Raw genomic sequence first — 25,960 nt, 5'->3', positions numbered from 1 at the left:
TTTCTTTCTTTCTTTCTTTCCTTCCTTCCTTCCTTCCTTCCTTCCTTCCTTCCTTCCTTCCTTCCTTTCTTCTTTTTCTTCCTCCCTCCCTCCTCTCTCTCTCTCTCTCTCTCTCTCTCTCTCTCTCTCTCTCTCTCTTTCTTTGTTTTTTAAGACAGGATTTCTTTGTGTAATAGCCCTGACTGTCCTGGAACTCAGTTTGTAGACCAGGCTGTCCTCAAACTCATAGAAATCCATTTTTTGTTTCCTGAGTTCTGGGGTCAAAAGTGTGGGCCACCACCACCTAGCCTCACTTACATTTTTAAGTAGTAGGTAGATATCCTCACTTGGATGTACTGTAACAATCCAAATATATACCTTAAAATATTCAGAATGATCTTAAGTTGTCTCTTTGTCCACAAATTTTTCCTTCATACTTCTCATACTACCCTATTTTGTGCAAATTCACTGGTTGAGTGGCATTTAATATTAAGCTGGATATTCAAGTTAGAAATCTGGATATTAACTCCATTTTATAGTACACTAAGTTCTTTTATCTACATCTCAAATCTTTTGTTTTAGTGTTTACACTTCTGCTCATACACTTAAGAAATTTTTTTTTTTTAGTTTCTCCCCAGTTCACATTTTTGAGATTATGCACCCACACACAGAGTGATATTTAAGTTAAACCTAATAAATTGGAACTTTATTATTTTTAGAAGGAAGAAATAATAATAATATAGCAAGTTTTTATTTATAAACAAACTTCTAAGAGTCATACATATATTCAGAACAGTTTTTTATTTTCTAGACTACTACCTAGACTTCATATTCAAAATAGTATTTTGAATTCATCATGAGATAAATATTAATGAAATAATAAATTATTTTTATTGCTGCCTCATACAGCAATGCATATTTACAGTTTTAAAAAATTGATCTGGTGTAGTCAAAACAGAGGATTTTTATTTTCAGTTAACTAGAAGATTCTATTATGTGGTACTTTTTGTGAGCACATACTTATTGGGATTCATTGTGTTGTGTTAGTAACTTTCTAATAGTCAAAAATCAGAGCTTCAATTTGAAGAGTAGTTCAGTGACTGGAAAAGTGAATTAACTTGTCAGTAAATTTAATTTTATAAGGTAAAATGTATATTTAGAAAAATTATTAATTAAATGCGCAGGAATTTATGTGGGTCAAATGAGATACTCTGTTGAGCACGTTTTTGTTTCTACATTTTTAAAATTTAGCATGTGGGTGTGTGGCAAAGAGGAAAGGAGGGAGCGGCAGAGAGAGAAAGCACATACCATGGGGCTAGAGGACACGAGGTGTGAGCTCTTTCCTTCTACTGTAGGATCCAGTGACTGGACTCAGCTTGCCAGGCTTGCATTGCAAGTGCTTGTGTCCACTGAGCCATCTTGTTTGCCTGACAAGCTAGTGCTGTACAAATAGACATGGCAGTTCTGTGTGATGTTGTGGCAATGGTGAGTATGGGGTGCCCGAGTTCAGGCAGGGGACACTGACTAAATGCAGAGAGGACTTGACTGTTTAGATTGTTTTAATTTTACTATAATTATACAATTATATAGTAGCAGTGCCAATTTAGGAGGGTAACTTAGATATCTGGAGACCTAAGGGGTTTAAAAAATAAAAGGAAAGGACAGTGTGTATCCTCGAGCAAGCTAACATTTATTCTGGATTATTTACAAAAGTCAATGAAAATAGGAGCCAAAGAAGAGAAAGAAGCCATTCAGGAGTCTTCTGTTTCCTAGGCCTAAACCCTGACTTTCTCTTTGAACTTTATGCTTTTTGGTACTCACCGTGGACAGCTCATCGTAACATTGAAATTCAATCATAGACGCCCACTTCTCCCTCTTACGACTATCACAGACACACCTGTGGTGCTATGGTGTCCTCCCTCCTACTAGCTGTGGACTTGGTTTTGAATTTTTCAGAATTGACATTGCTCTATCTCCAGCAGGTATTCCCATTTAGCAGAGTGACCATGAAACATGAAAACTATTTTCTGCTCTGGAGTTATTAGTATTACTACTTTATAATAACTACATTTTCTTACCTTACCTTCACATTAACAAACACAGATTTGTAAAGACCATATTAGATGGTGCCGACTTTAGAATTAAAGCCTGGCTCTACTCTGAAAGTGTGTGTGTTCATTTATAACACAGTTTTTAAAATTAGGGACCCAAACTAATATGAGCAAATGGCTTAAACTGTGGATTAATCTAAAAATATATCTAGAAGTTAGAGTCTAAATAGGTTAAGGTGATTTGGGGCAGTCAGTGGCATAAACAGGAAATGTTTAAAGTTTTTCCTTATGTACAGTAAGTAGCAGAATCTGCAGATTGTGACCACTTTCATGGATAAACATGGGAAAAGAATCTCTAGGTGAGATGAAATGTAAGACTTTTAGTTTTTCAGGGTCTGACCATGAATGAATCAGTGAAGCTAATATGTGGAGGGAATAAAGTGAATTTCAAGAAGAACTCTTACAAGAACTAAATCATGGGTTTAATTCTATCTTTGACACCTGTATGTACTTTGATGGTGCATTTTCCCTTCCATAAACATGTAGGAAAGTAATGTTATGATTTTCCTCCCTGTCTCCAAAATATCCTAGTTATGTAGCAGGCACATTCACAGTCGTGTGTCCATTCATATACAAACACATGAAGGTACACAATCACAGCACATGTATGCCCCGCACTCCTATTTTCTTATCTGTCTTTTGCCACTGTAGAGGACAGTGCTACGTTTGTCTTGTTCTTACATGGAATTGCCTGAGGTGACTGATACCTGAAGTGTTATATGTATCAATTTCATGTTGCTAAGATTATTATTTCAAGATCAGTGCTCATATTACCTCCAAATACAGTTTTTATGAAGTTCACTTTATTTAAACTACCTTAAAGCACTGAAAAGCAATTTCATAATTTTCTTATTTTTTTGGGTAAGTGAAAAAAATTCATTTTAACTTTGTTTTTGTTTTTGTCTGTTTGTTTGTTTTTGTTTTTTTGAGAGAGAAAGTTTCTTTGTGTAACCCTGGCCATCTTGGAACTAGCTCTATAGACCAAGCTGGACTCAAACTCACAGAGATCTACCTACCTCTGCCTCCCAAACTCGGGGATTAAAGGCATATGCCACCCCTGCCTGACTCATTTTAACTTCTTAATTAATTTCATTATTAAGTGCAGTATTTGAATTTTTTTTAACACTAACTAGCATTCTTGAGAAACTTTAACCACTAGTGTTTTACTTTGTTTGTACTATAAAATAATAAGCTAGCTATGTTTGTTTTCAAGTTATGGTCTCTTATGTTAGTTGCGTGATTTTAAAAATAAGTACTTTGACAGATTGGAAGTTACCAGCTAAGTTTAAGATGTAGTCATTATTTAACTAGCTTTTGAAACTGAAGTCCTTTTATTTAATATAGGTAAAGTGAGTACTTACCAAAGGGCAGGTGAGAGATCGCTCACTGGAGTAGGGTTTTTGCTGCCATGCCTAATGACCTGAGTTCAATTTTCAGAACCCACATGATGGAATGAGAGCACACACTTTCACACGTTATCTTTTCACTTTCATATGTACACTGTGGCAAAATGCATGTTCAGGGACACAATACACAAGCCCAATAAATAAATAAGTAAAAAAAAATATTATATATATAAAATCGTTTTTCTTGTCATCCCGCAGGGTTTTTGTTTCTTTGTTTTGTTACTACTCAGCATTGTAAAAACTGTTGTTAGGATTAGGGGCATTAGATAAAATAACCAATTTATATTGAATATATTGAGAGTTTAGTTTTAAGGATTTATTTTTATTTATTTATTTTGAAATAATATGGAGAGAGAGTAAGCTTGTGTGTGTGTGTGTGTGTGTGTGTGTGTGTGTGTGTGAATTTGAATGTATTTGTCCAAGGTCAGAAGAGGGCATCAGGTCTCCTGGAATTACAGTTAAAGGTACTTAGAATTTACCAGACATGGGTCCCAGGAACTGAACTTTGGTCCTCTACAAGAACAGAATGTAATTTTACCTGCTGAGGCATCTATTCAACCCAAGAGAATCTTGCTTTTTAATAATAGATGTCAAAAAGTATAATCTGGTTCTGTGAATAAAGTATGTAACTCAAACTTAAGTTATAAATGTTACATTTAGAGAATGTGGTTTAATTACTGTATATAAGAAATAGTTCAAGTAACCTATGAAAACATCATAGACCTCGATCCAAATTATAGTTATTCCTATCATTTGATTTTTCTAGTATCTTGAAAATAGTCCATTAAAATTGAGTGAATTCTCACTTGTTTGACTAATGTCTTCTCAGTTTTAAAAGATATATTCACTGGTATATTTCACTCAGATTACTGTTTTCACCACTTATTCTACTGTTGCAAATATCAAAGTAGTCTCTATAGAGTCTATACCATGCCATTGTATATGCATACCACAAAGTTGCAGTATTTGTCATTATTTTGGCAGATATATCCAACAGTTCTTTTTGGTATATAACCAGGAGAAAGGCATGCACATGTGTATTAAAGAGGCAGACTTAAAAAGGCCTAGAGCAATATTAATACAAACCTAAACTCAAGGCAGTCTAAATGTTTGTGAACTGAAGTTTATATATGTATAAATATACACAGACTTAAGTGTATACTTATGTGTATTTAAACACAGTAGAATTTTGCATAGCAGTGAAAGTGAATGAATCACAATACAGTATACAAGTAATAATCACAAGTGTACTGGAAATAGTAAGACTCAAAAGTATCTATTTAGCAATTTCATTTGTATACTATAAGCAGATGAAGCAGCCTTACTGCCAGAACTCAGGGGAGTTCATCTTTTGTAGATATGGCAGTGCTTATGAAGATGAGTAGATTCAGAATTGGTGGCTAACTGCTATGTCTAGCCTTGGTTTGTATGTGTTGTGATAGCTGACTGCATAGGGCTTTATAAATGTGTGTACTTTCCTGTATTTGTGTTTTCCTGACCACTAGAGATGTGAAAAATGAGATTAGGAAAAAAATTTCCAAAGAAATAAGAGGTTTTTTTTGGGGGGGGGGTGAGGTGGAGGCACAGGGCTGTAATATTATTATTTTTGTCATGTTGTCTATTACGCTTGTCTTCTTAGAAATTTGTAAGAGTGGGTAGCTGAGGGTGGGGAAGGGCCACACTTCCCTTTATAGCTTCTATAATATAACTGATGCTTGTACAGTGTTGACGTTTGAAGTAACTGGCTTGCATATGTTAGGGCTCAGGAACAAAGTGTGTCCTCTCTGACTATGCTTCCTTCCAGGTGATCAGAAGGGCCACGTAAGAAATGATGATAGTTTTCTCCTCTCCTTTCCAACTGGACTAGCCTACTGAATAAAGGAAGCATCTTTGTTTCAAAAATGATAAAGCCTTCATTTCTGGAAATGAAGAAAATTATTAAGGAAAATTCAGTGTTGTATTTAGTTTCACTAGCCTTCAAGAAAATAATTAGGGAGCTTTTTTTCTAAGATCATTTTTAGGTGACTGTTCGGCATGGTTCTTTGAAATAGTCAAACTGAGGCCATTTTCTTCATTTTTGGTTGCTAATAAACTTTTTTTTTTTTTTAATAGGTGGAGAGAGAACCTGTGGAGTACATGAACTTATCTGTATTAGAAAAGGTAGGCCAATCCTCTACATGGATATTTAAATACTGAGTGCTTCCCAGGATATAGTAAATTTTAGTATGATAATTTGGATATATAAGGCATATAATTTAATAGATATCAACTCTCATCTGTATATTATAAATTTTAGCGTACCTTGAATCCATGTTGCTTATTATGTAGCTACTGAGGATTACATATTTCATTTTGATGGACTAATAAAGTCTGGTTTCTATCTTTTTTTTTTTTTTTTTTTTTTAATTTTGGTACGAGTAGGCAGAGAACAGAGGGTTTGATTTCTGTTCCCTTTCAGAATCTGGATGCTGGGTGCTTTGGGTCTATAATTGTCTTCTGTTCTGTTACTGTACCCCATCAGAGAGATATGAGCAATTGGTTGAAATTGAAGTTGGGACTATTTACAAAGATCACACAACCCCAAGACACTAACAACTGCCTGTGCTTCCTTAAAAGGAGCTGCCTGGTAACTAGGCAGCTCAACAAGATGGACCAGGTGTTAGGTGGGAGGCAAGGAGCCAGGTGTTCTCTAGGTTTTAGGAAACCTTGGGGCATCCTAGTTCATTAGGAGAGATCACAGATCTGAGTCCTCTCTCATTCCCTGACTGCTTCTTGCCTGTGTCTCAGCAAGGAACATTTCTTTCCTCTCTTTAACTAAGCTGGCCCTCCTGAGTTTGGCCAGAAGCCCCAAAGACCACCCTGACCTTTCACTTTGAGGATGGAACAGTGTCTGTGACACATGATGCAACTGACATGCCAGTGAAATGTCAGTTACTTTCACTCTTGACAGCTCTGGAAAATCCTTAGCTGCTTTGGAATTGAAAACATTTTTTTAAAAAAACCTTTTTGGGTGAATACATGTGATTATTGCTGATATGGTTATTGCTAACTAGTTTGTGGGTCACTGCCTGTAGTTGCTGTGGTTTAAAGACAATCTTCTTTCTTTATTAACATGTAGGTTATTGTGTCTTTCCTCTGGTATTGGAATGGCAGAAACTGATGTCAGTTTTCTTGATTTGTGCATCTTCCCAAAAATGGGGAGAGCAAATTTGTATATTTTTATGTAAATATTTTTACTCTTGTTTTACATTTTATTTTTGTGTATTAAATTATTTTAATCCTATTGAGAGTTTTAAATAATTTTATAGATGTTATCCCACTAAAATTTTTGAAACCTTATTTGATGGGGCAGAAAAAGATGCTAAACAGATCATTTGGAATCACACGTGATCATACTCCAAAGGCTAAGAAGCGATTCAGTTGGAATCAAAAGCAACTGAAACAGTAGTAGTCAGGTAAAGAAGGATTCAAGACAAGACTAAAGACAGCTAGAAGCAAGTGAGTGGAGTATAGAGGACTCTGAGAATGCCAGGGAAAGGCTATCAGGATAGCTGGTGATCTTAATAGATCACTTAATTTGCCCAATGGTCTTCCTCTTACCTAGGGTAGTGTGCAGAGTCTTGCTCACATCACTCTGTCTTAAACTAGCCTTCCCTTTCTCTTTGTGCCATGGAATCTTTATTCTGTGCTCATTTACTCATAAGGTCTCAGACAGCTCAGGGTGGCCTTGAACTTACAATGTAGCAAAGAAAGATTCTGAACTGGTCAAGAGTTAGGATTACAGGTGTATGTTGGTGCCATGTCTGATTTTATGGATTGCTGGGGGTTGATCCCAGAGCTTCATGTATGTTAAGCAAGTACCCTACTGCTGAATTACATTCTTAGTTCAGTGAACATTTAAAACAGTTATTCACATTGTAGTTACTTCTTGAAAAATATTTATATCTATATCTATTTATTAATATTAATATCAGTGTTAATATTAATATTAATAATATTTAGATCTTTATATTATGCATTTAATAGTATCCTATTCTAAATGTTTCATAACTGTTTAAACATTCAAGACTGAAGGCTAACACTTCTTCATTTTAAGCTAGACTTACATAGACAATAACATATGAAGGTTATATAAAGGAGAAACATTGTAATCAGTGCCAGTTATTCTTATGAAATGAAATTCTTATGAAATCAGCCCTTACCTTTTTTTTTTTGTGGCAGGTGCTATATATCCCACTCTGGCCTTCAGCTTACTGGGTGTCTGGTGCTGCCATTACATTTTTAAAGTTTCTACCTCCACCTTCCAGTGCTAGGATTTCAGGAATGTGCTACCACACTCTGCTCAACACTGAGCTTTCTTCTCGTGTGTGCGTTCTGTCTTTTGCTGGCTACTCTTTCTGTCTGCAGCACAGAATATCTGAGGGTGTAGCCCCTGACTAATTCACCTCGCCTTCTTTCCCTTCTACTGTTTTTTTTTTTAAATCTTCTTTTCCTGTTTCAAATGCTCCTTGAATAAAGCCAGTGTGGATGGCCTTTAAGTCCTTGCTTTTTTATCTCACATCTCAGTCTTTTTATTTGGATGGCTATAGAATAGCAGACTGACTCATCTTAAAGACATGTGATAATTTCTTAAGTGACCTTCACCTTCCAATAAGCCTCTCAGCTAATAAGTAACACTGTTCACCTAGTTGCTGAGGTCCCAATTTAAGAATCTTCCTGTATTTCTATTACTCTCTTCTCTCCCACTTGTAATATGTAGTTGTCAATTGTACTTGTAGTGTGTTTTGAATCCATCTTTTCCCCCTGTTTTGTTGCTGTCATTGTAGCCTTGAATATTTTCTTTTGTTTAGGACACTAGATTTTGTTTTTTTTTCTCACTTAAATGCTTACCTTCTTATACTAAGCATGAGTGGTTTTTAAATGTGTAAATTAGCCATATCACTCTGATATGTGGAATTCTGTGGATTTTCATTGTACTGGGGAAAAAAAGGTGCCTCCTCATCTGGTCCACAAAACATACTTCAAGTCCAGTGTGTCTTCTACACACCATCAGCTTAGAGGTATAAAGTATCTGTATAAAAATGTATATGAGAACTTACTCCTGGAGACCTGTGAATAGAGGGACTCTGAAGAGGAATATATCTCATGATTAAAAGGTCTTGATGATATGTATGTTAGAAATTGCAAAATTTCTTACCTTGTATATGGTATTTGTCTTAGTTATTTTTTGTTATGGTGATAAAATACTCTTGGGAAAGCAGCTTGAGGGGAAAAGGGCTAATTTTGGTTCACAGTTCCATGTATAGGCCATCATTGGGAAGTTATGGAGGTAGGAGCTTGAAACATCTGGTTACATTGCATATGCCATCAGAAAACAGGAGATGACTAATGTACTGGCTTTCTCCTTTTTATGCAGTCCAGGACCCAAGCTCAGGAAATGGTGATGCCCAATATTAGTGTGGGTCCTTTTACATCAGTTAAGCTAATCAAGATAATCTCTTACAGATCTGTCCAGAGGCTGACCAAAATATTCCAGGTACCCTACCTCTGAGATCCATTCCTGCCATAAAGGAGCTCTGTTTGCTGGCTTTCTCTTAAATTCCCACCTGTCAACTTATAATAAAGTATTTTTAACCTCAAAATAAACTAAAATAAATAACCCTCACAAGTGTGTTTAAAATCTTACATTCCAAGTGATTCCTAGTTGTCAATGAACAATAGCCATCACAATACCCTTTTGCATTCCTACCAGAAGTACATGAACTCTATGCTCTGTCAGCATTGTCTTTTGGATATATTTTGTTGGTATTGCTGATGTTAATCTGGTATTAGAAAAATGTAGTTCAGTGTCATTTGGATTTTCATTTTTCTTAGGAGAATGCAGTGTCTGAACTCTGTTTACAGAGTATATCAATGATCTCAAAGATACCCGAAGAACCTGCTGCTTCAGAAATATCTGCCTACTGTTCTATAGCTTCTCATCCTTTAATATTTGCTAAATTAGGATGTATATAATCTTTGAAATATATCATATTGAAAGAGAAAGGTCTTCTAGCATTGTTATCTAAACATATCACCACAGTAAATCAGATTATTTTGCTTCCATTGTGGAAAATAGGAATTATGGGCCTGGAGCAGGAGACCTAGGACTGAAGGTACACTGTAGACAAGGATGGAGGGTGGCCTGGAGCAGGAGACCTAGGACTGAAGGTAATGCTGTAGACAAGGATGGAGGGTGGCCTGGAGCAGGAGACCTAGGACTGAAGGTAATGCTGTAGACAAGGATGGAGGGTGGTGAAAGCTAGCCTGGGACAATCTAGGACAGTGTCCAGAATAGGCTGATCTGAGATGCCAAGGACAGGCTATTTATAGATCACCAAAGACAAAGTACATCTATTTTATAGTGTAGCTGTTAGCTGTGTGGTGTTCTCTCTGTTTTATCCCAAGTGTAGAGAACACCTCAGCCCCACCCTATTCTTCTTCTGAGGTAGGATAAACAAAGGAAGGTGAGAAATGAAGAGAAAGGCTATTTAGTAATATTGTTTGCTGTATATGCAGAATGTGAACCCTTCCATCCCTCTTATGCTATGACTCTATATTGTAAGTTTGGGCTTTCTTTTTTTCTTTCTCTTCTCACCACATTTCTCCCCTCTCTTATGTATTCTGTGTACACATGTGTAAGCAGGTAAGAGGTCTGTGTTAGGTATTTTCTTGTATTACTCTCTGCTTTGTTTTTTTGAGACAAGATTTCTTACTGAACATGGAGCTTGCTGGTTTGTCTAAGCTAGCTGGACAGCATGCTCTGGGGATTTTGCTTGTCTCCCCCTCAACAACTTTAGGATTATAGGTATTTTCTACCATGTTCAGTTTCTATGTGGGTGCTGGAGATCTATGCCTTCATGCCTGGCAGGGTCGGCACTTTACTAACTCAACTATCTCTCCAACCTCTCCTTTTTTTCCTTTTAAATTGGATTGTGTGTTTACTTTATTGTATCTCCTTCCCCCTGGCAGTCATTTACTCTTTGATGAAAGAGATGGTAGAACTGGATTCCAGTGCCCTACAAAAGGCAGCAGTGGCAGACAGAGCCAGTTTTAGAAACCTAATGTGTATATCCAGTTCTTTCCTTTTGTAGGGGATGGAAAGGAAAAGTATGTTGAAGGCCTGAAGGTTATGCAGTAGAGGTTGGGATTCTTCTGTTACTTTTCTTGTATTTGTTGATATTTAATATTTTACAACTTGTCTAATTGTGGGCACTGTTGTAAGCACTGGAATTTTGTGGTTAATAAATGACAAATGTTCTCACCGCCTGTGGCTTATAATGCTTGGGATACCAGGATATAGACAATAAACAAGTTCAAATATCTGTAATTGCTGTGAAAACAGTAGAATACAATGATGTTAGTGGGGGTACAGAAGTAACTTGTTACATTTTGGACATGCTGACTTCTAGATGCTCACTAAACATTGATTGATGATGTCAGAAAGGCATTTGGATATCAAAATCTGGAAATTAGGGTAGGAAATGGGAAATTTGGAGTGGGGACAATATGGTCTGGGGAGCCAGGATGCCAGTAGAGGTCACTCTTAAATTGAGTTGTGTAGAAAGGCAAGGATGGCCAAGTGTAGACATGACTTTGACTTATCTAAAAATGAAAACACATTAGCGTGCAGTCTGACTCTGAAGACAATAGGTGATTGCCTTAGTGAATTTAATTTAAAAAGGCATTAATGGTTGCATTAGGGATAATTTAATTTTTCAATGACTTAACCGAAAGCACATTTTCTTATAGAAATATTTCTTCTCTATTGCTTCTAATAGTTTTTTTTTTTTTTTTTTGAGTTTTGTGTTGAGGTTTTGACAGAGTAAACAAGGTGTAATATGTGCTCTGAGCCACAGCTGAAGTGTTAGTCTTAACTTCATTTGAAAGTGTTCTTTTTGTCAGGAGCCTTATAAGGGTTAGTTTGTGTTAGATCCGTAGCTACAGCAAATCCAAACTGAGAAACATAATTAAGTCTGTTAGCTGTCTTCTTTTCCTGCCTGTTTTCATATCCTAAGGTTTCTCTTCTGTTCCTTTGATTTTTAAATGTTTAGACATCTGTGCTTTGGCTGAGGGAGGTGATTTCATGAGTGGCTCTGGAATGGGTTTCCATAATGCTTTTTGCTGCTTCTTAGCTGGATGAACTCAGCATGTTGCCTGGCCCTTTATACCACATGGGTTCTCATCTGAATGTTGATTGGGATAGCAGTATTGTCTTTCTCATCTGGTTTGTGAATTTTAAACTAGTTAATATATATTAATGCATAAGCTAGCTTATGCCTATAATTGAAAAATCAACAACAAAAAAGAAACTATTAGCAAGGTCAACAGTTTAGTAACAATGAAAAAAATAAGGCATTATTTCATCTTCCTATACATTTCTTTCACCTAGTATAGTTAAATTTCAGTTTTGGTTAAGTTTCAGAGGTTATATTTTTTGCAATTAATAGTTTTTATAATAAAGCTGTTTACACTTCAATTATATTTTTTGTACAACCTCACTTCTCTTTTCTTTAACAGACCACTTTTTAATATCATAAACTATATAGATTCTTTTCTTCATATTCACACATACATAGAAGTATGAGAAGCCTTTATATACTATAGGTAGAATAGTTATTTACTTACGTTAATATTGTATACATGTTTCACCAAAATAATTTTCCTTAAGTTAATTTTATTACAAGTTTTAAGTTATTTTACTTTTATTTTATTTGATTGCTTTTAATTGTCTACTTTACATCCTGCTTTCTGCCCCCATCCTTATCACACCCCACATAAAATCGTTACTCATCCCACCTCCCCTTCTACTCTGAGAGGGTGGTGGTCCCCTTGGTTATTTTCAAAGCCTGGAACTTCGTGTCTCTGGAAGGCTAAGTGCTTCCTCTTGCACTTAGGCCAGACAAGGCAGCCCAGTAGAAGAAAATATCTGCTAAATCTAAATAAACACATTGCCCATAATACATTTTAAAATTACTTACCTATGGAGAAAAGTACAAATATTAATATTTTATTTATCTGTAAGATATACAGAATCTATTGTCAAGATATTTAGTACATTGAAGTGCATTATATGGGTTGATTATAAGCAAGATATAGTGTATATAATAACCAAAGAGTTATAAGAACATCTCTGTCTTACAGTTTCATTGCTGTGAAGTGATACTACAACCAATGCAACTCTTATAGAAGCAAACATTTAATTGGGTCTGGCTTAGCCTTTCAGCAGTTCAGTTCCTTGCCATCATGGCAAAAAGCATGGCAACATACAGATAGACATCTTGGTGAAGAAGCAAAAGTTCTGCACCTTGATCAGGAGATAACCAGGAGGAGATTGAAATTCCAGATGGGGCATAACTTCAGCTTTTTTTTTCTTAAATTTTTTATGATTTAAATGCATTTTATACATCAAATATATTAATAATATTGAGTATTTTGATAATCAAATAATACATAAAAATTTGTTTGACTTTTATATTCATATCCTTTCATATCCTAAAAATATCATTATGAATATTTAATACTATCCATAACTGAGGATCCTATATCTAATGTTGAATACTAAATTGCTTCAAAACATATAAAATATTCTTTGGGAGTTAAGCATAGTAAAAGAGCATAAAATATTAAGCATGAATTATTAAGAAATATATTCAAAGGCCCTTATATGATACTACCTGACATAGTGAGAAAGTATTTAAAACACATTATATATCTATGTACATGTCTAACAGTCAGTTTACTTAAAAAAGATTATCAGTGTTTCTAGGAGAAAAATTATTTTATCAGCACGTATATTTTAAAAATTTAAAAATAGCAAAAACTCTTTGAAGTTAAACATTAAGGAAATGCTAATTTCAAGCACCGTGAGAAAAATTATCAATAATATTTCCATGATGTATGTAGAACATGATTTTAATATTTTCAACTGTTGATATTCAACAAACAGAATAGTTATTTTAAGATATACCTTGTTGTTATGTCTCCCTTTTCAATTCTGATTTTATTAATTTGGACACTGTCTCTGTGCCCTCTNGTTANTATGGCTAAGGGTTTATCTATCTTGTTGATTTTCTCAAAGAAGCAGCTCTTGGTTTGGTTGGTTCTTTGTATAGTTCTTTTTGTTTATATTTGGTTTGATTATTTCCTGCCTTCTACTCCTCTTGGGTGAATTTGCTTCTTCTTGTTCTAGAGCTTTCAGGTGTACTGTCAAGCTGCTGGTGTAAGCTCTCTTAAGTTTCTTTTTGGGGACACTTAGAGCTTTGAGTTTTCCTCCTACCACTGCTTTCATTGTGTCCCATAAGTTTTGATATGATGTGTCTTCATTTTCATTAAATTCTAAAAAGCCTTTAATTTCTTTATTTCTTCCTTGGCCAAGTTATCATTAAGTAGACCGTTGTTCAGCTTCCANGTGTATGTGTGCTTTCCCTTGTTTTTGTTGGTATTTAAGACCAGCCTTAGTCCGTGGTGATATGATAGGGTACATGGGATTATTTTAGTCTTCTTGTATCTGTTGAGGCCTGTTTTGTGACCAATTATTTGGTCAATTTTGGAGAAGGTACATGAGGTACTGAGAAAAAGGTATACTCTTTAGTTTTAGGATGAAATGTTCTATAGATATCTTTTAGATCCATTTGGTTCATAACTTCTGTTAATTTCACTGTGCCTCTGTTTAGTTTCTGTTTCCATGATCTGTCTATTGCTGAGAGTGAGGTGTTGAAGTCTCCCACTATTATTGTGTGGGGTGTGATATGTGCTTTGAGCTTTAGTAAAGTTTCTTTAATGAATGTGGGTGCTCTTGCATTTGAAGAATAGATGTTCAGAATTGAGAGTTCAGCTTGGTAGATTTTTCCTTTGATTAGTATGAAGTGTGCTTCCTTATCTTTTTTTTTTTTGATAACTTTGGTTGAGAGTTGATTTTGTTTGTTATTAAAATGGTAACTCCAGCTTGTTTCTTGGGACCATTTGCTTGAAAAACTTGTTTTCCAACCTTTTACTCTGAGGTAGTATCTGTCTTTGTCACTGAAGTGTTTCCTGTATGCAGAAAAATGCTGGGTCCTGTTTACATATCCAGTCTGTTAGTCTATGTCTTTTTATTGGGGAATTGAGTTCATTAATGTTAAGAGATATTGAGGAAAAGTGATTGTTACTTCCTGTTATTTTTGTTGTTAGAGGCGGAATTATGTTTGTGTGGCTATCTTCTTTTGGGTTTGTTGAAAGATTACTTACTTGCATTTTCTAAGGTGTAGTTTCCCTCCTTGTGTTGGTGTTTCCATCTATTATCCTTTGTAGGGCTTGATTTATGGAAAGATAGCATGTAAATTTGTTTTTGTCATGGAATATCTTGTTTTCTCCATCTATGGTAACTGAGAGTTTTGCTGGGTATAGTAGCCTGGGCTGGCATTTGTGTTCTTTTAGGGTCTGTATGACATCTGCCCAGGATCTTCTAGCTTTCATAGTGTCTGTTAGAAGTCTGGTGTAATTCTGAAAGGTCTGCCATTATATGTTACTTGACCTTTTCCCCCTTTTCGGCTTTTAATATTCTTTCTTTGTTTAGTACATTTGGTGTTTGATTATTATCTGATGGGAGAAATTTCTTCTCTGGTCCAGTCTATTTGGAGTTCTGTAGGCTTCTTGTATGTTCATGGGCATCTCTTTCTATAGGTTAGAGAGATTTTCTTCTATAGTTTTGTTGAAGATATTTACTGGCCCTTTGAGTTGGGAAATCTTTGCTCTTTTCTATACCTATTATCCTTAGGTTTCATCTTCTCATTTGTCCCGGGTGTTTTGGGTTAGGAGCTTTTTGCTTTTTGCATTTTCTTTGACTGTTGTGTCAATGTTTTCTGTGATATCTTCTGCACTCACTTCTCTTAAAATACCTTTTCTTTCCTGTTCATATCCAGGTTTTAGCTCAACTTTATACTCATCAGAGCTTAGTATCCATGTTGGTTTTTGTCATTCAGATTTTTTTCTTCTCCTTCTACCTTATCTTCTTCAGTAGCATGTATTCTTAAGTAGGCTGTTTTGCTTCCCTAAGTATTTTGGTTGTTTTTGGTTTCTGTGATAAAATATCTTAACCATTGGCAACTTAAGGAAGAGTTTATTTTGACTTGTGGTTCCAGAGGGCAAGATGTTCATAATGGTGGAGAAAGCATGGCAACAGGATCAGGAAGTTAAAAGGAGAAGTGGAAGCAGGGTGAGGCTGTTTATCTTTCAAGTTCCACCCCTAGTGACACACTTCTCTCAGCAAGTCTCCATGTTCTAAAAGTTCTATAGCATCTCCAAACAGAGCTACCAGATGAAGAGCCAGTGTTCAAATAGGTGAGCTTATGAGGATACATTTCTAATTTAAACAAGAACACTAAAAGCTGCTCATATTATTAGATGTATAGTTAATGTATAGTTGGCTTCTACACTCAGCAAACCCCAGATACTCAAGCAGCGGAGAGGTTTCTGAGAAATTCAAGCCCACTGTTTATGATGACCACAGGACGCTGCTTCTGTTGTAGTGCAAGTCTAGGTGCTTGGCATCTGTGGCTCTGTCTTCTCCAGCATGTGGCTTTGGAGGCTACCATGTTCCTCAACAAGTAGGCACTGTGGATGGAAGAAAGGGAAAGGGTTGTTTCTCAGAGGCTTTTATGGGTCAACTAGAGGCAGTATACAGTCCTTAATAGTCTTTTTCCCCTAGTAATTCAGTTGAATGGCTACATCTCCTTCACAGCAGGCTGAGAATGTTAGGAAGCCAGTGAGCCTGGGAGTTACACCAGGTTGTAGTCTATGACTTACAGCAGACCATCTTAACACAAAATGCCCATTGGTTATTGTGTTAGGTGCTATGGATAAGTTAATAATGGCTCAATGGACAAGTTTCCTATACTAGTTGTTGAGTAACTTAAAGATGTGGCTTCGGTGTGAATTTAAGGGCTCTGTGAAATACGTAGTAGGGATTTTGATATATTTTGTTTTGTGGGGAGGGGTTGGAAATTTTTCTGATTTTTGACTAAAATTTGCATCTGTAAACATTTTCTTGTAAGGAAATAACACAATGGAAATCAAGTTTTTAATACCTAAACATGATTGTTATAGCACTGTCTGCCTATAAAAAGAATAGGACTTAGAAGCCATAAAATATATACACCCTTTAAAAATATCCATAAAGTCTGAGCCAGGTGTGGTGGCACACATTTATCCTACCATCCAGGAGGCAGAGACAGGCAGATCTCTGTGATTTTTGAGGTTAGCCTGGTCTACAGAGCAAGTTCTAGGCTATCTAGGGATATGTAGTAGGAACCTGTCAGAAGAGAAAACAAAAATAAATTTAAAAATAACCATACAATCTGATTAGATGTAAATTTGAAGGTCTTTTTAAGGGTAAATGAAGAAACAGATCCCAATGACTCTTAAGTCAGTGGTTCTCAATCTTCTTAAAGCTGCGACCCTTTAATGCAGTTCCTTATGTTATGTTGACCCCCAACCATAAGCTTATTTTTGTTACTACTTCATATCTGTAATTTTGCTACTGTTAGGAATCACAATGCAAATATTTTTGGAGGTAGAAGTTTTCCAAAGGGGTCATTACTTACATATTGAGAACCCTGGCTTAAAGCTATCTTATACTTTGAAATCCTTTCCTTGTGCTTTATGCTCTAATCCACTACTTTAAGACAGATGGGGGTGGGGGAAAGGGAGAGGAAGAAGGAGAGGAAGAGGGAGAGGGAGAATATGCACTGTGGACTGATTTTTATGTCAGCAGTTTTAGATCTAACCAGTGCCCCTTGTTATCTCCTATTTTCTTTGCAATTTCTTCTTTTCCTTATGGCTAAGCCTTTCAGCAAGGTGGGTGTGGGGTTGAGTTATTTTGTGCCACCCATCATAAGGGAAAATTAAGTATTTTCCTTAGAGAAAGTGGATTTTGGAATACATAACAGGTCTTTTTCTCACAGATGAGGTCACTGCTATTTTTTGAGGAGTGACCTCATACCAAAGATTTTCTTGTACTCATTACAAACATAAGGTTCCTTTCCTATGAGTTCCTTGACACCTGCTGAGATTTGATTTCTGGTAAGGGCTTTTTAACAGTCAATTACATCATAGAGTTTCTTTCTTGTGTGGACTATCTGATTTGTAATGAGGCACTATTAAGACAGATTTTTTTTACTACACTCATTACATTGCTAGGGCTTTTCTCCTGTGGGAGTACTTTTGGTGGGTAGTACAGCCTGGCATACAGCTGAAGAACTTCTCACATTAGTTGTGTTCATAGTTATCTCTAACTCATGTGTATCATTTGTTGTGTTAGGAGTTTTGCACACATGTGCACATTCTAACACACACACACATACACACACACATTTTGAAAGGTGCTTTTTATATAGTATCATTTTTGTCTTGTAGGTTCTTCCTTGTATTCAAAATTATCCCATTACTTTGAGTTGTATTTCTTTGTTTATTAGTTTAGATACTTTATGAACCTCAAATTAAAATAATAGACCTCAGGCAGGAAATTGTAGGTTAATATGTGTTAATACTTTTGAGTCTTAACTCTAGTTTTTTTGGCACAGGACTTCTTATGGACCTGTTCTGTTAGTTTCCTTTGTATACCAAATCCATCTTCATGTAGCCTGTAGTTTATTTGGTATACATTCATATAGCAGTGAATATCCCAGTGTGAATGAGAGTCTTTTCAGAAACTGTAGAAAACAAAAGATTTTTGTAGCCATTAGAGAATAGAAGCTGTGATGGTTTGGATAAGAATGGGCTGGAGAGATGGCTCAGTGGTTAAGAACACTGACTGCTCTTCCAGACGTCCTGAGTTCAATTCCCAGCAACCACATGGTGGCTCACAACCATCTTAGTGGAATCTGATGCCTTCTTCTGGTGTGTCTGAAGACAGCAAAAGTGTACATTAAATGAATAAATAAATCTTTATATATAAAAAAGAATGGCTCCATAGTCCATATAATTGAATGCTTAGTCATCAGGAAGTGGCAATATTTGAGAAGGTTTTGTTGGAGGAAGTGTGTCACTGGGGGAGGACTTTGAGGTTCAAAAAATTTATGCTAGGTGCTTGCTATCTGTGGATTAAGATATAGTTCTCAGCTACTGCTTCAGCACCATGCTTGCCACTATGTTCCCCACCATGAAGTACTCCGAAACTGTAACCAAGCCTCCAATTAAATGTTTTCTTTTATAAGAGTTGCGGTGGCCATGGTGTCTCTTCACAGCAATAGAATAGGGACTAAGACAAGATATCAGTGGAGAACTTAAAAAAATACTCTTTTAACTTTAAAAATAAAAATGGGATCGAGCTGGGTATGGTGGCACAAGCCTTTTGTACCAGCACTTGGGAGGCTGAGGCAGGTTGGTATCTTTAAGTTCAAGGCCAGCCTGATCGACAGAGTGAGTTCCAGGATAGCCAGGGCTACACAAAGAAACCCTGTCTCAAACCTGCCACCTTCAAAAAATTATGGGGATTTAGAGTTTAGCTTAGTGTTGGCATACTTGTCTAAGCATGTGTGAGATCCTGGCTTTGATTTCTAGTACCACAAAAAGAAAGAAAGAAAGAAAGAAAGAAAGAAAGAAAGAAAGAAAGAAAGAAAGAAAGAAAGAAAGAAAGAAAGAAAGAAAGAAAGAAAGAAGAAAGAAAGAAGAAAGGGTATGACTCAATGGGAAGCACAAAACCAGCACTGCTAAATTTTTTTTTTTTTTTTTTTTTAATTTCATTTGCTATGTATCATGGCCTATGCCTGTAATCTCTCCACTTGGGAGGCTGAGGCAAGAAAATTTCTGCAAGCTTGAGGGCAAAGTTACATTGTAATACCCGGTCAAAGATGAAAGAAAGCCCAAAGACTTAGAACTTTGCTGTTGCTGTGATACAAACACCCTGATGAAAGGCAACTTAAGGAAGAGAGAGGGAGTATTTTGTCTTAGGTTCCAGAGGGATAAAAGTTCAGGATGGAGGAGTGAAGGCATGACAGCAAGTAGCAGGCATGGAGGCAGGAAAGGAAACCCGAGAGTTACATGCTTTAACCATAAAGAAGAGAAATCAAACTGGAAGGGACAGGCTCTGAACTTTCAAAGCCCTCCCAGTGACATACAACCTCCAGCAAGGCTTCACCTCCTAAATCTCCCCAAACAGAGCCATCTTAAGGACCAAGTGTTCAAATACCTGAGACTGCTGGGGGAGGGGGCGGGGATATTCTCATTGAAACCACTACCCTGGCTTAACTCAGTCTATAGATTTATTATCTGCTGTAGTTTTTCTTCATTAGAGGGAAGTCATTGTTTAAGCTACTGAGGATAAACTTCTGAGCCTGCTTGGAAATGATGATACCAATAAGCTTTCTAATCAGTTCTATTTGGATCAAGATTTCATGGAGTTTAGATTGATCACCTGGGTTTTTATTGCTGTTGCTGTGTTATAAGGATGTAACTCAAAACTTAGAACTAAGCAAGAACTCTATGCTATGTTACTTCCCAGCACCACCTGTGGTGGTTCTCTCATGTTGTTCTTAACTTATCTAGGTGGTCTTTTTCTTGTTTTTTTCTTTTTGTTGTTGTTGTTTGTTTGTTTTGCTTTGTTGAGACAGGATTTCTCTATTTAGCACTGACCAGCCTAGAACTTACCATGTAAACCTGGCTGGCCTCAAACTTATGGCAGTCCTGCCTCAGCCTCAAGAATCCTGGGCATAGGGGCTGGTGAGATGGCTCAGTGGGTAAGAGCACCCGACTGCTCTTCCAAAGGTCCGGAGTTCAAATCCCAGCAACCACATGGTGGCTCATAACCATTCATAACAAGATCTGACTCCCTCTTTTGGAGTGTCTGAAGACAGCTACAGTGTACTTACATACAATAAATAAATAAATATTAAAAAAAAAAAAAGAATGCTGGGCATAGAATCCTGATCCACCATGCTTGGCTTACTCTTAAGTCTGAGTAACCTTTGCAGTCTCTCTTAAATATGGACATAAATAACTAAAAATTTCTTCAGTTAACACTTTACTATGAGTATGTATGTCTACCAGAGAGCAACCACAGATAAAGGACTCATGATGGAAATGGAAGGCTTACAAGGTTGTGTGTTAGATCAGATAATGCATCAGTTCAGGTCTTTCACCCTCTTCTGTTCCTACACAACTGTATTGGGGTAGCAGGTAAAGAGAGTACTAGGCAGAGAGGTGAGGAAAGTTTGGACACAGTAGCTGGAGCGGCTGTCCTTATTAGAGCTGCAGAAGAGGATGAGCCAAGTGTTGCTTGTTCAGGCCTATAGCCATAAAATGCATTTCTGTGCATTGTCCTTTTTTCAATAAGCTAATGGCTGTTTCCTTATGGATAGGAATCCTGTTAGGTTTTCATCTTTTACCATCTCTATCCTTAGATTCTTTTCTCAGCTAAGTAGACAGATCTTGTCTGTCTTCTGCCTCTCAGGTAGATCCTGTGTCCTTTCTTCTGTTGGTGCTATTCTTAGCTCTCTCTCTTTCTTTTAGGGGAAATTAGGTAAGTATCTGGAAATGTAGAGAATAAATTTTCATATTTCCAATTTCACTTTCATATTTTCAAACTTCAATTTGGAAATTATGTACTGATATTATTTTAAAAGCATTTATTAAATTATTTGTGTGTGAAAGAATATATGTGTATGCCATAACATTTATATGAAGGTCAGAAGACAACTTTAGATGGTTGGTTTTCTCTTGCCACTGTGGGTCTTGGGGATTAATCTCAGGTTGTCAGACATGCAGTACAAGTGCTTTTATCTGCTAAGCCACCTGGCTAGCCCTGTGCAGTTATGTTGTAATTTTGGGGTGCTGGAGTAGGATAGTGATTGTGCTTAGTAATTGGGTTTGACTTTTGCTATACTTCCAGTCATCCAGAGGAAAACAGTAAGAAACAACTCCTTTCTGTTGTTTACAAGGAAGCAAATTATGGAAATTAGAATTAATGGTATATGGATTAAATTTCCAATTTGCTTCATCTAAGCTGGGCAACTAAATAAGTCAGTACTAGAATCAACTAATTTTCAAAAGGCAAAAGCTTTAGTTAGCTTACAGTTTGGAAGGTTCAGAGTGAAAGGTCAGACTGGTCCCATTGGCCTCTGGTGAGCTCAGATGGCTAGAGAGTATTTTGCAATGTGATAAGAGCAAAAATAAAGGACAGATCAGCAGGTCCCATAGTCCTTTGTAAGGGCATGCCTCTTCTCCCCTGTGATGTAAGGACCTTTCACAAGTCCTGAAATTCAATGTTTCTAACAGGCTTATTCTAGGTATCAAATCTGTAATACACAGATCTGTGGCAGATAGGAAGCATCCAAACCACAGTACTGTTAATGCCATCTAATACCAATCTTACATGACTTCCATGAAGACCGAATAAATAAAGTAGCCAGTAGGTTAGCATGTATATTTCTTTATTGTGAGCCCTGTAAAACCGGAGAAAGTTGCACCTTCCAATATTCAATGTTATAGAATAAATAATCCCATGTCAAGAGAAAAGTGGGATAGTGAGGGAAGATTAGACTAATAAGATCAAAACCCAGCAGGGTAAACATCAACTCCTTTACACCGTGTCTGGCATCTAAGGTGCATAATGGAGTCATCCTACCTTCAGCATGCTTCGGAAGCTCTGGCTTCTGTGGCCTTCCATTTGCGGCACACCTGGCCTCTCTCTTGGGCCACCTGTACTTAGTGCCTGCAGCTTTTCTCAGCAAATGCCCTACATTTCTAGCATTTTGAACTTCCTGGCTTCTCCACTGCAACTTAGAATTCACCTTCACAGCTTCATTCATTGCTGTGTCAGCTACACTTTGCAGGTCTGACCTGCTACACACTGCCTGGACTCACATTTTCTTGGATCCTTGTTGTATGCTTCAGTTGGCCCTTCATTCTTATATCTGCATGACTGCAAAAGAAGACTGTGCCAAGTTCTTCTGGCAACTTGAAATGAAGCAGGGCCGTCTTTGACCATTGCTGCAGCGATCTCTGAGATCGTGTAGCTTACCCTTACAGCGCGTCTTTGGGTGGCCCTTTTTCTGAAGGGCATCCTGGGCTTTCTCAGTAACTCTTCTTTGGAATGAAAGTTTTTCAGATGTGTGAATTATGCCTCCAATCCTTTAGGGAGTACCTGGGACTTTCTTTCAGGTTGCTTTTCTTTTGTTCCAGAGCAAAGTGCTAGGTTTCTCCTTAACGATGGTAATTTCCTTAGTAACCACCACTACTTTGCTCACAGCATTTACCTTATTCACAACTTTAAAGGCTTTCTAGCTCACCAAAGTGCAGTTTTCCAAATTACTTCTGTTCAACGGTTTGCTCTCTGCAGCTCTTACCATAAACCTAGCTAAAAGCAGCAAACATTAACCATGCTTCAAGCTGAACACTATGCTGTCTTAAAACTTTCTCTATCTAGTGGGGGAGTGGGTGGGTTGGGGAGCAGGATGGGGGGTATAAGGGGCTTTGGGGATAGCATTTGAAATGTAAATGAAGAAAATATCTAATAAAAATGCCTTAAAATTTTTCTCTATCAAATAAGTTAGTTCATTATTTTAAGATTAATTCTTATTCACAATTTTGGAATATAGGCAGAACATAGCCACATTCTTTATTGGAATGAAACATGAATGGCCTCTAGTCCAATTTTCCACATATTTTTGTCCCCATGTGAAACCTCCTGAATATAGTTTTGCTGTCCCCATAGGTATATTTGCATTTTGCCTTTAGTGGTTAACCACTAAACTCTGTAATATCACTCTAGGACTTGTCTAACCTGTAGCTCCGAATTCTTACATGTTCTTCAACAACCCAGTTCCAGAGGCATACAAAGCACATGGTCACAGTGACAACTCTACTTCAGTACCAATTTTCTCTATTAGTAACTTTTCTCATTGGTGTAAAAAACAAAACCAAAGGAGGTGGGGGGAAACAAAACAAGACAAAACCCAAAACCTAATAGTCTGAGAGAGGAAAGATTCATTTTAGCTCATAGTTTCAGAGGTTCTCATTTTCCATGTTAGAGAAGGCAAAGCAAAACTGCTTAGTCTGTGCTGGTGGGAACACTCAGAAGCAGCTTGTTCATACAGCAATAGATTAGTGGGTGGAGATGATGAGTCCACTATCACCCACTGCTGTGAACCAAGCTCACTTCCCCAAAGCTCCACAGCTTTCAGTAGCGCTACATGATAAAGAGCAATCACTTGCAACATGTGCCTATGGGGGAAAACTTCAAATTCAAGCGTTCCAGTACATTATTCTTATTGTTAGCATTCTTATGATGAAGGTTAAGGCCATGCAGACTCCCAGCATGAGCTGCATGTAGTCTGGGTACACTAGGCCCAGAAAGTTTATACTGATTGTTTCTGTTATTCACCAGTAATGTGAGAGCCACAAGTTTGAATGTATGAGAAGTAAGTTGGTAACATGATCTTCTTCAATAAGTCATTTAAGTAATAGTGTATGCTTATATGAAACCTCTTATTGATCTCTGAACAAATGACACCAAGTATGAGAAAAATCTGATCATTAATCTTTGGGTATTGCCAAAGAAGTCAACTTCTGTGTTCACATTCTATACAATGCAGTGAATACCTTCCACCATATTATCAACATTTAATGTAAAAGCTTCTTCAGTTTCCATTATAAGAATATTAAATGGCAAATTTTGGAAATGAACAATTAATAAATGTATTTATAAGAGAATTACAAATTGTTCGTCAGTAAGAGTAGTGATATGACATGTCATGCCTTCTCAGTCACCTCTATTTAGGCATGATTATTGGCTTCAACCACTATTCAAACAAACTTTTACACCGTTTTGTTTTGAACTTTGTGAGCTTCCATATTAAATCTAGAATCTCATAACAATACACTTAGCCTGATCCAGTTGCACCATTATCCCATAATTTTAAAATCCTTTCCTACACATCCCCAGTGTTTGAATAAATTAGCATACTCATTAAGCTCTTCAGGCGTGTAGCACACCTCCTCATGAACTAAATTTCTACCTCCCATCTAGGAGCCAGCTTTGTCTTAACTCTGGTTATAAGTCTAGAGGCAGCTTGTTGGGTTCTGAGGAACATTAGTATTGTTTTGTCTGGCATTTCCTTTAGAGAAGGTCATTGCTGGTTTATCAGACAACAAAATGGGCCAAAGTGTTACAGCTCTCAGAAGGGAAGTCTGCGCAGGGCAGGTAGGCCAGGGTCCCAGGTCTTGCCCGTTGCTGTGGCAGCACTAATGCCAACAGCAGGGGTGACCTTGGACAGCTGTGATGGGCAGCACGTGGGCAGAGGCTGTGGTAGTAGCAGCTGGGGCAGCAGGGGCGTGAGCCTGGTCTGCCAGGCAGGTTTAAGGTCTAGCAATGTATACTTCAGGAGAGAAAACTCTTCCCAAAGTGTTACAGCTCAGTAAAACAGACACTCTCAGATGCTTCTCAGTGAAATAACATGTGCATTTTATTCCGTGTGTCTAGGATCTTTATAAACATTGAGGAGTGGGTGGGATCTGGGGGTAGATGCTTCCTATTGGCTCAGAGTGAGATGCTAGTGATGGATGCTTCCTATTGGCTCAGAGTGAGATGCTAGTGATGGATGCTTCCTATTGGCTCAGAGTGAGATGCTAGTGATGCTCCATTAGCTTGAGGAAGGACTTCAGGTGTTTTCCTACATCCCAATGTACAGGATCCCATTCTTTACCAATTAATGTCCTCATTTTAACTGCTCACACCCTCTGAGACAGGAACTTGAATTTTTTCTGTAATTCAGCCAACCATATAATGAGGGCTTCAGTTTGATTCCCCTGCAACTTGAGCCCTGTGGCTGCTGGAGAGAAGATTCTCTTCTAGGGCATATTTAGAAACCTTTAGACTGTTTATGTACATCTAAAGCCAGTTAATTTTATCACTAAGTTTTTTGTTGTTCTTCACCATATTCTGAGATGCTAAGAGTTGGTTAATTTTATCACAGAGCTTATTCCTATTCTTTTTCAATCTATCCAGAGATGCAATAAGCAAACAACTAGCATCATCGTTTTCCTTATTTTTCCATAAACTGTGAAATGTTTTATATACAGTTACCAAATCTGTTACCACCCACAACTGGAGAATCAGGATAATCAAAAGCATTTATCTTCTAAGATATAAAATATCTTAAATAGTAAATAATTAAATATACTTAATATATGTAAATAGTAAAATAGTTCACACCACGGGCTTTTAGTGATCTCTGAGCTTCCAGGAGAGACTTCAGGGCCCTGGGAGGCAGGGTGAGTTGTTGGTTGTTGTTGGTCTTGGTTCGTTAAGTACTCGTGCACAAAGAACAAACAAGAGGAGGAGGGGGAGGAGAAGGAAGAGGAGGGAGAGGAGGAAGAGGAGGAGGAGGAGGGGAAGGAAATTAGATATCCTGACAGTGAAGACTAATCTTGCCCCAAAGAGCTCAATGC

The 25,960-nt window shown here is 37.1% G+C and overlaps 1 protein-coding gene across 1 annotated transcript in view; it reads left to right on the top strand.

Moving 5' to 3' along the window:
- Syt14 (synaptotagmin 14) overlaps window positions 1-25,960 on the top strand; it is a 142,277-nt gene that overhangs the window by 3,425 nt on the left and 112,892 nt on the right. The window contains exon 2 of the mRNA XM_021198403.2: window positions 5,609-5,656. Coding sequence (XP_021054062.1) covers window positions 5,609-5,656 — 48 coding nt within the window. The remainder of the gene's footprint in view (window positions 1-5,608; window positions 5,657-25,960) is intronic.

This window comes from Mus pahari, chromosome 5 (genome assembly GCF_900095145.1).
Source record: "Mus pahari chromosome 5, PAHARI_EIJ_v1.1, whole genome shotgun sequence".
Taxonomy (NCBI): domain Eukaryota; kingdom Metazoa; phylum Chordata; class Mammalia; order Rodentia; family Muridae; genus Mus; species Mus pahari.
Note: the sequence above shows the minus strand (reverse complement) of the source record. Positions and strands in the feature narration are given on the sequence as shown.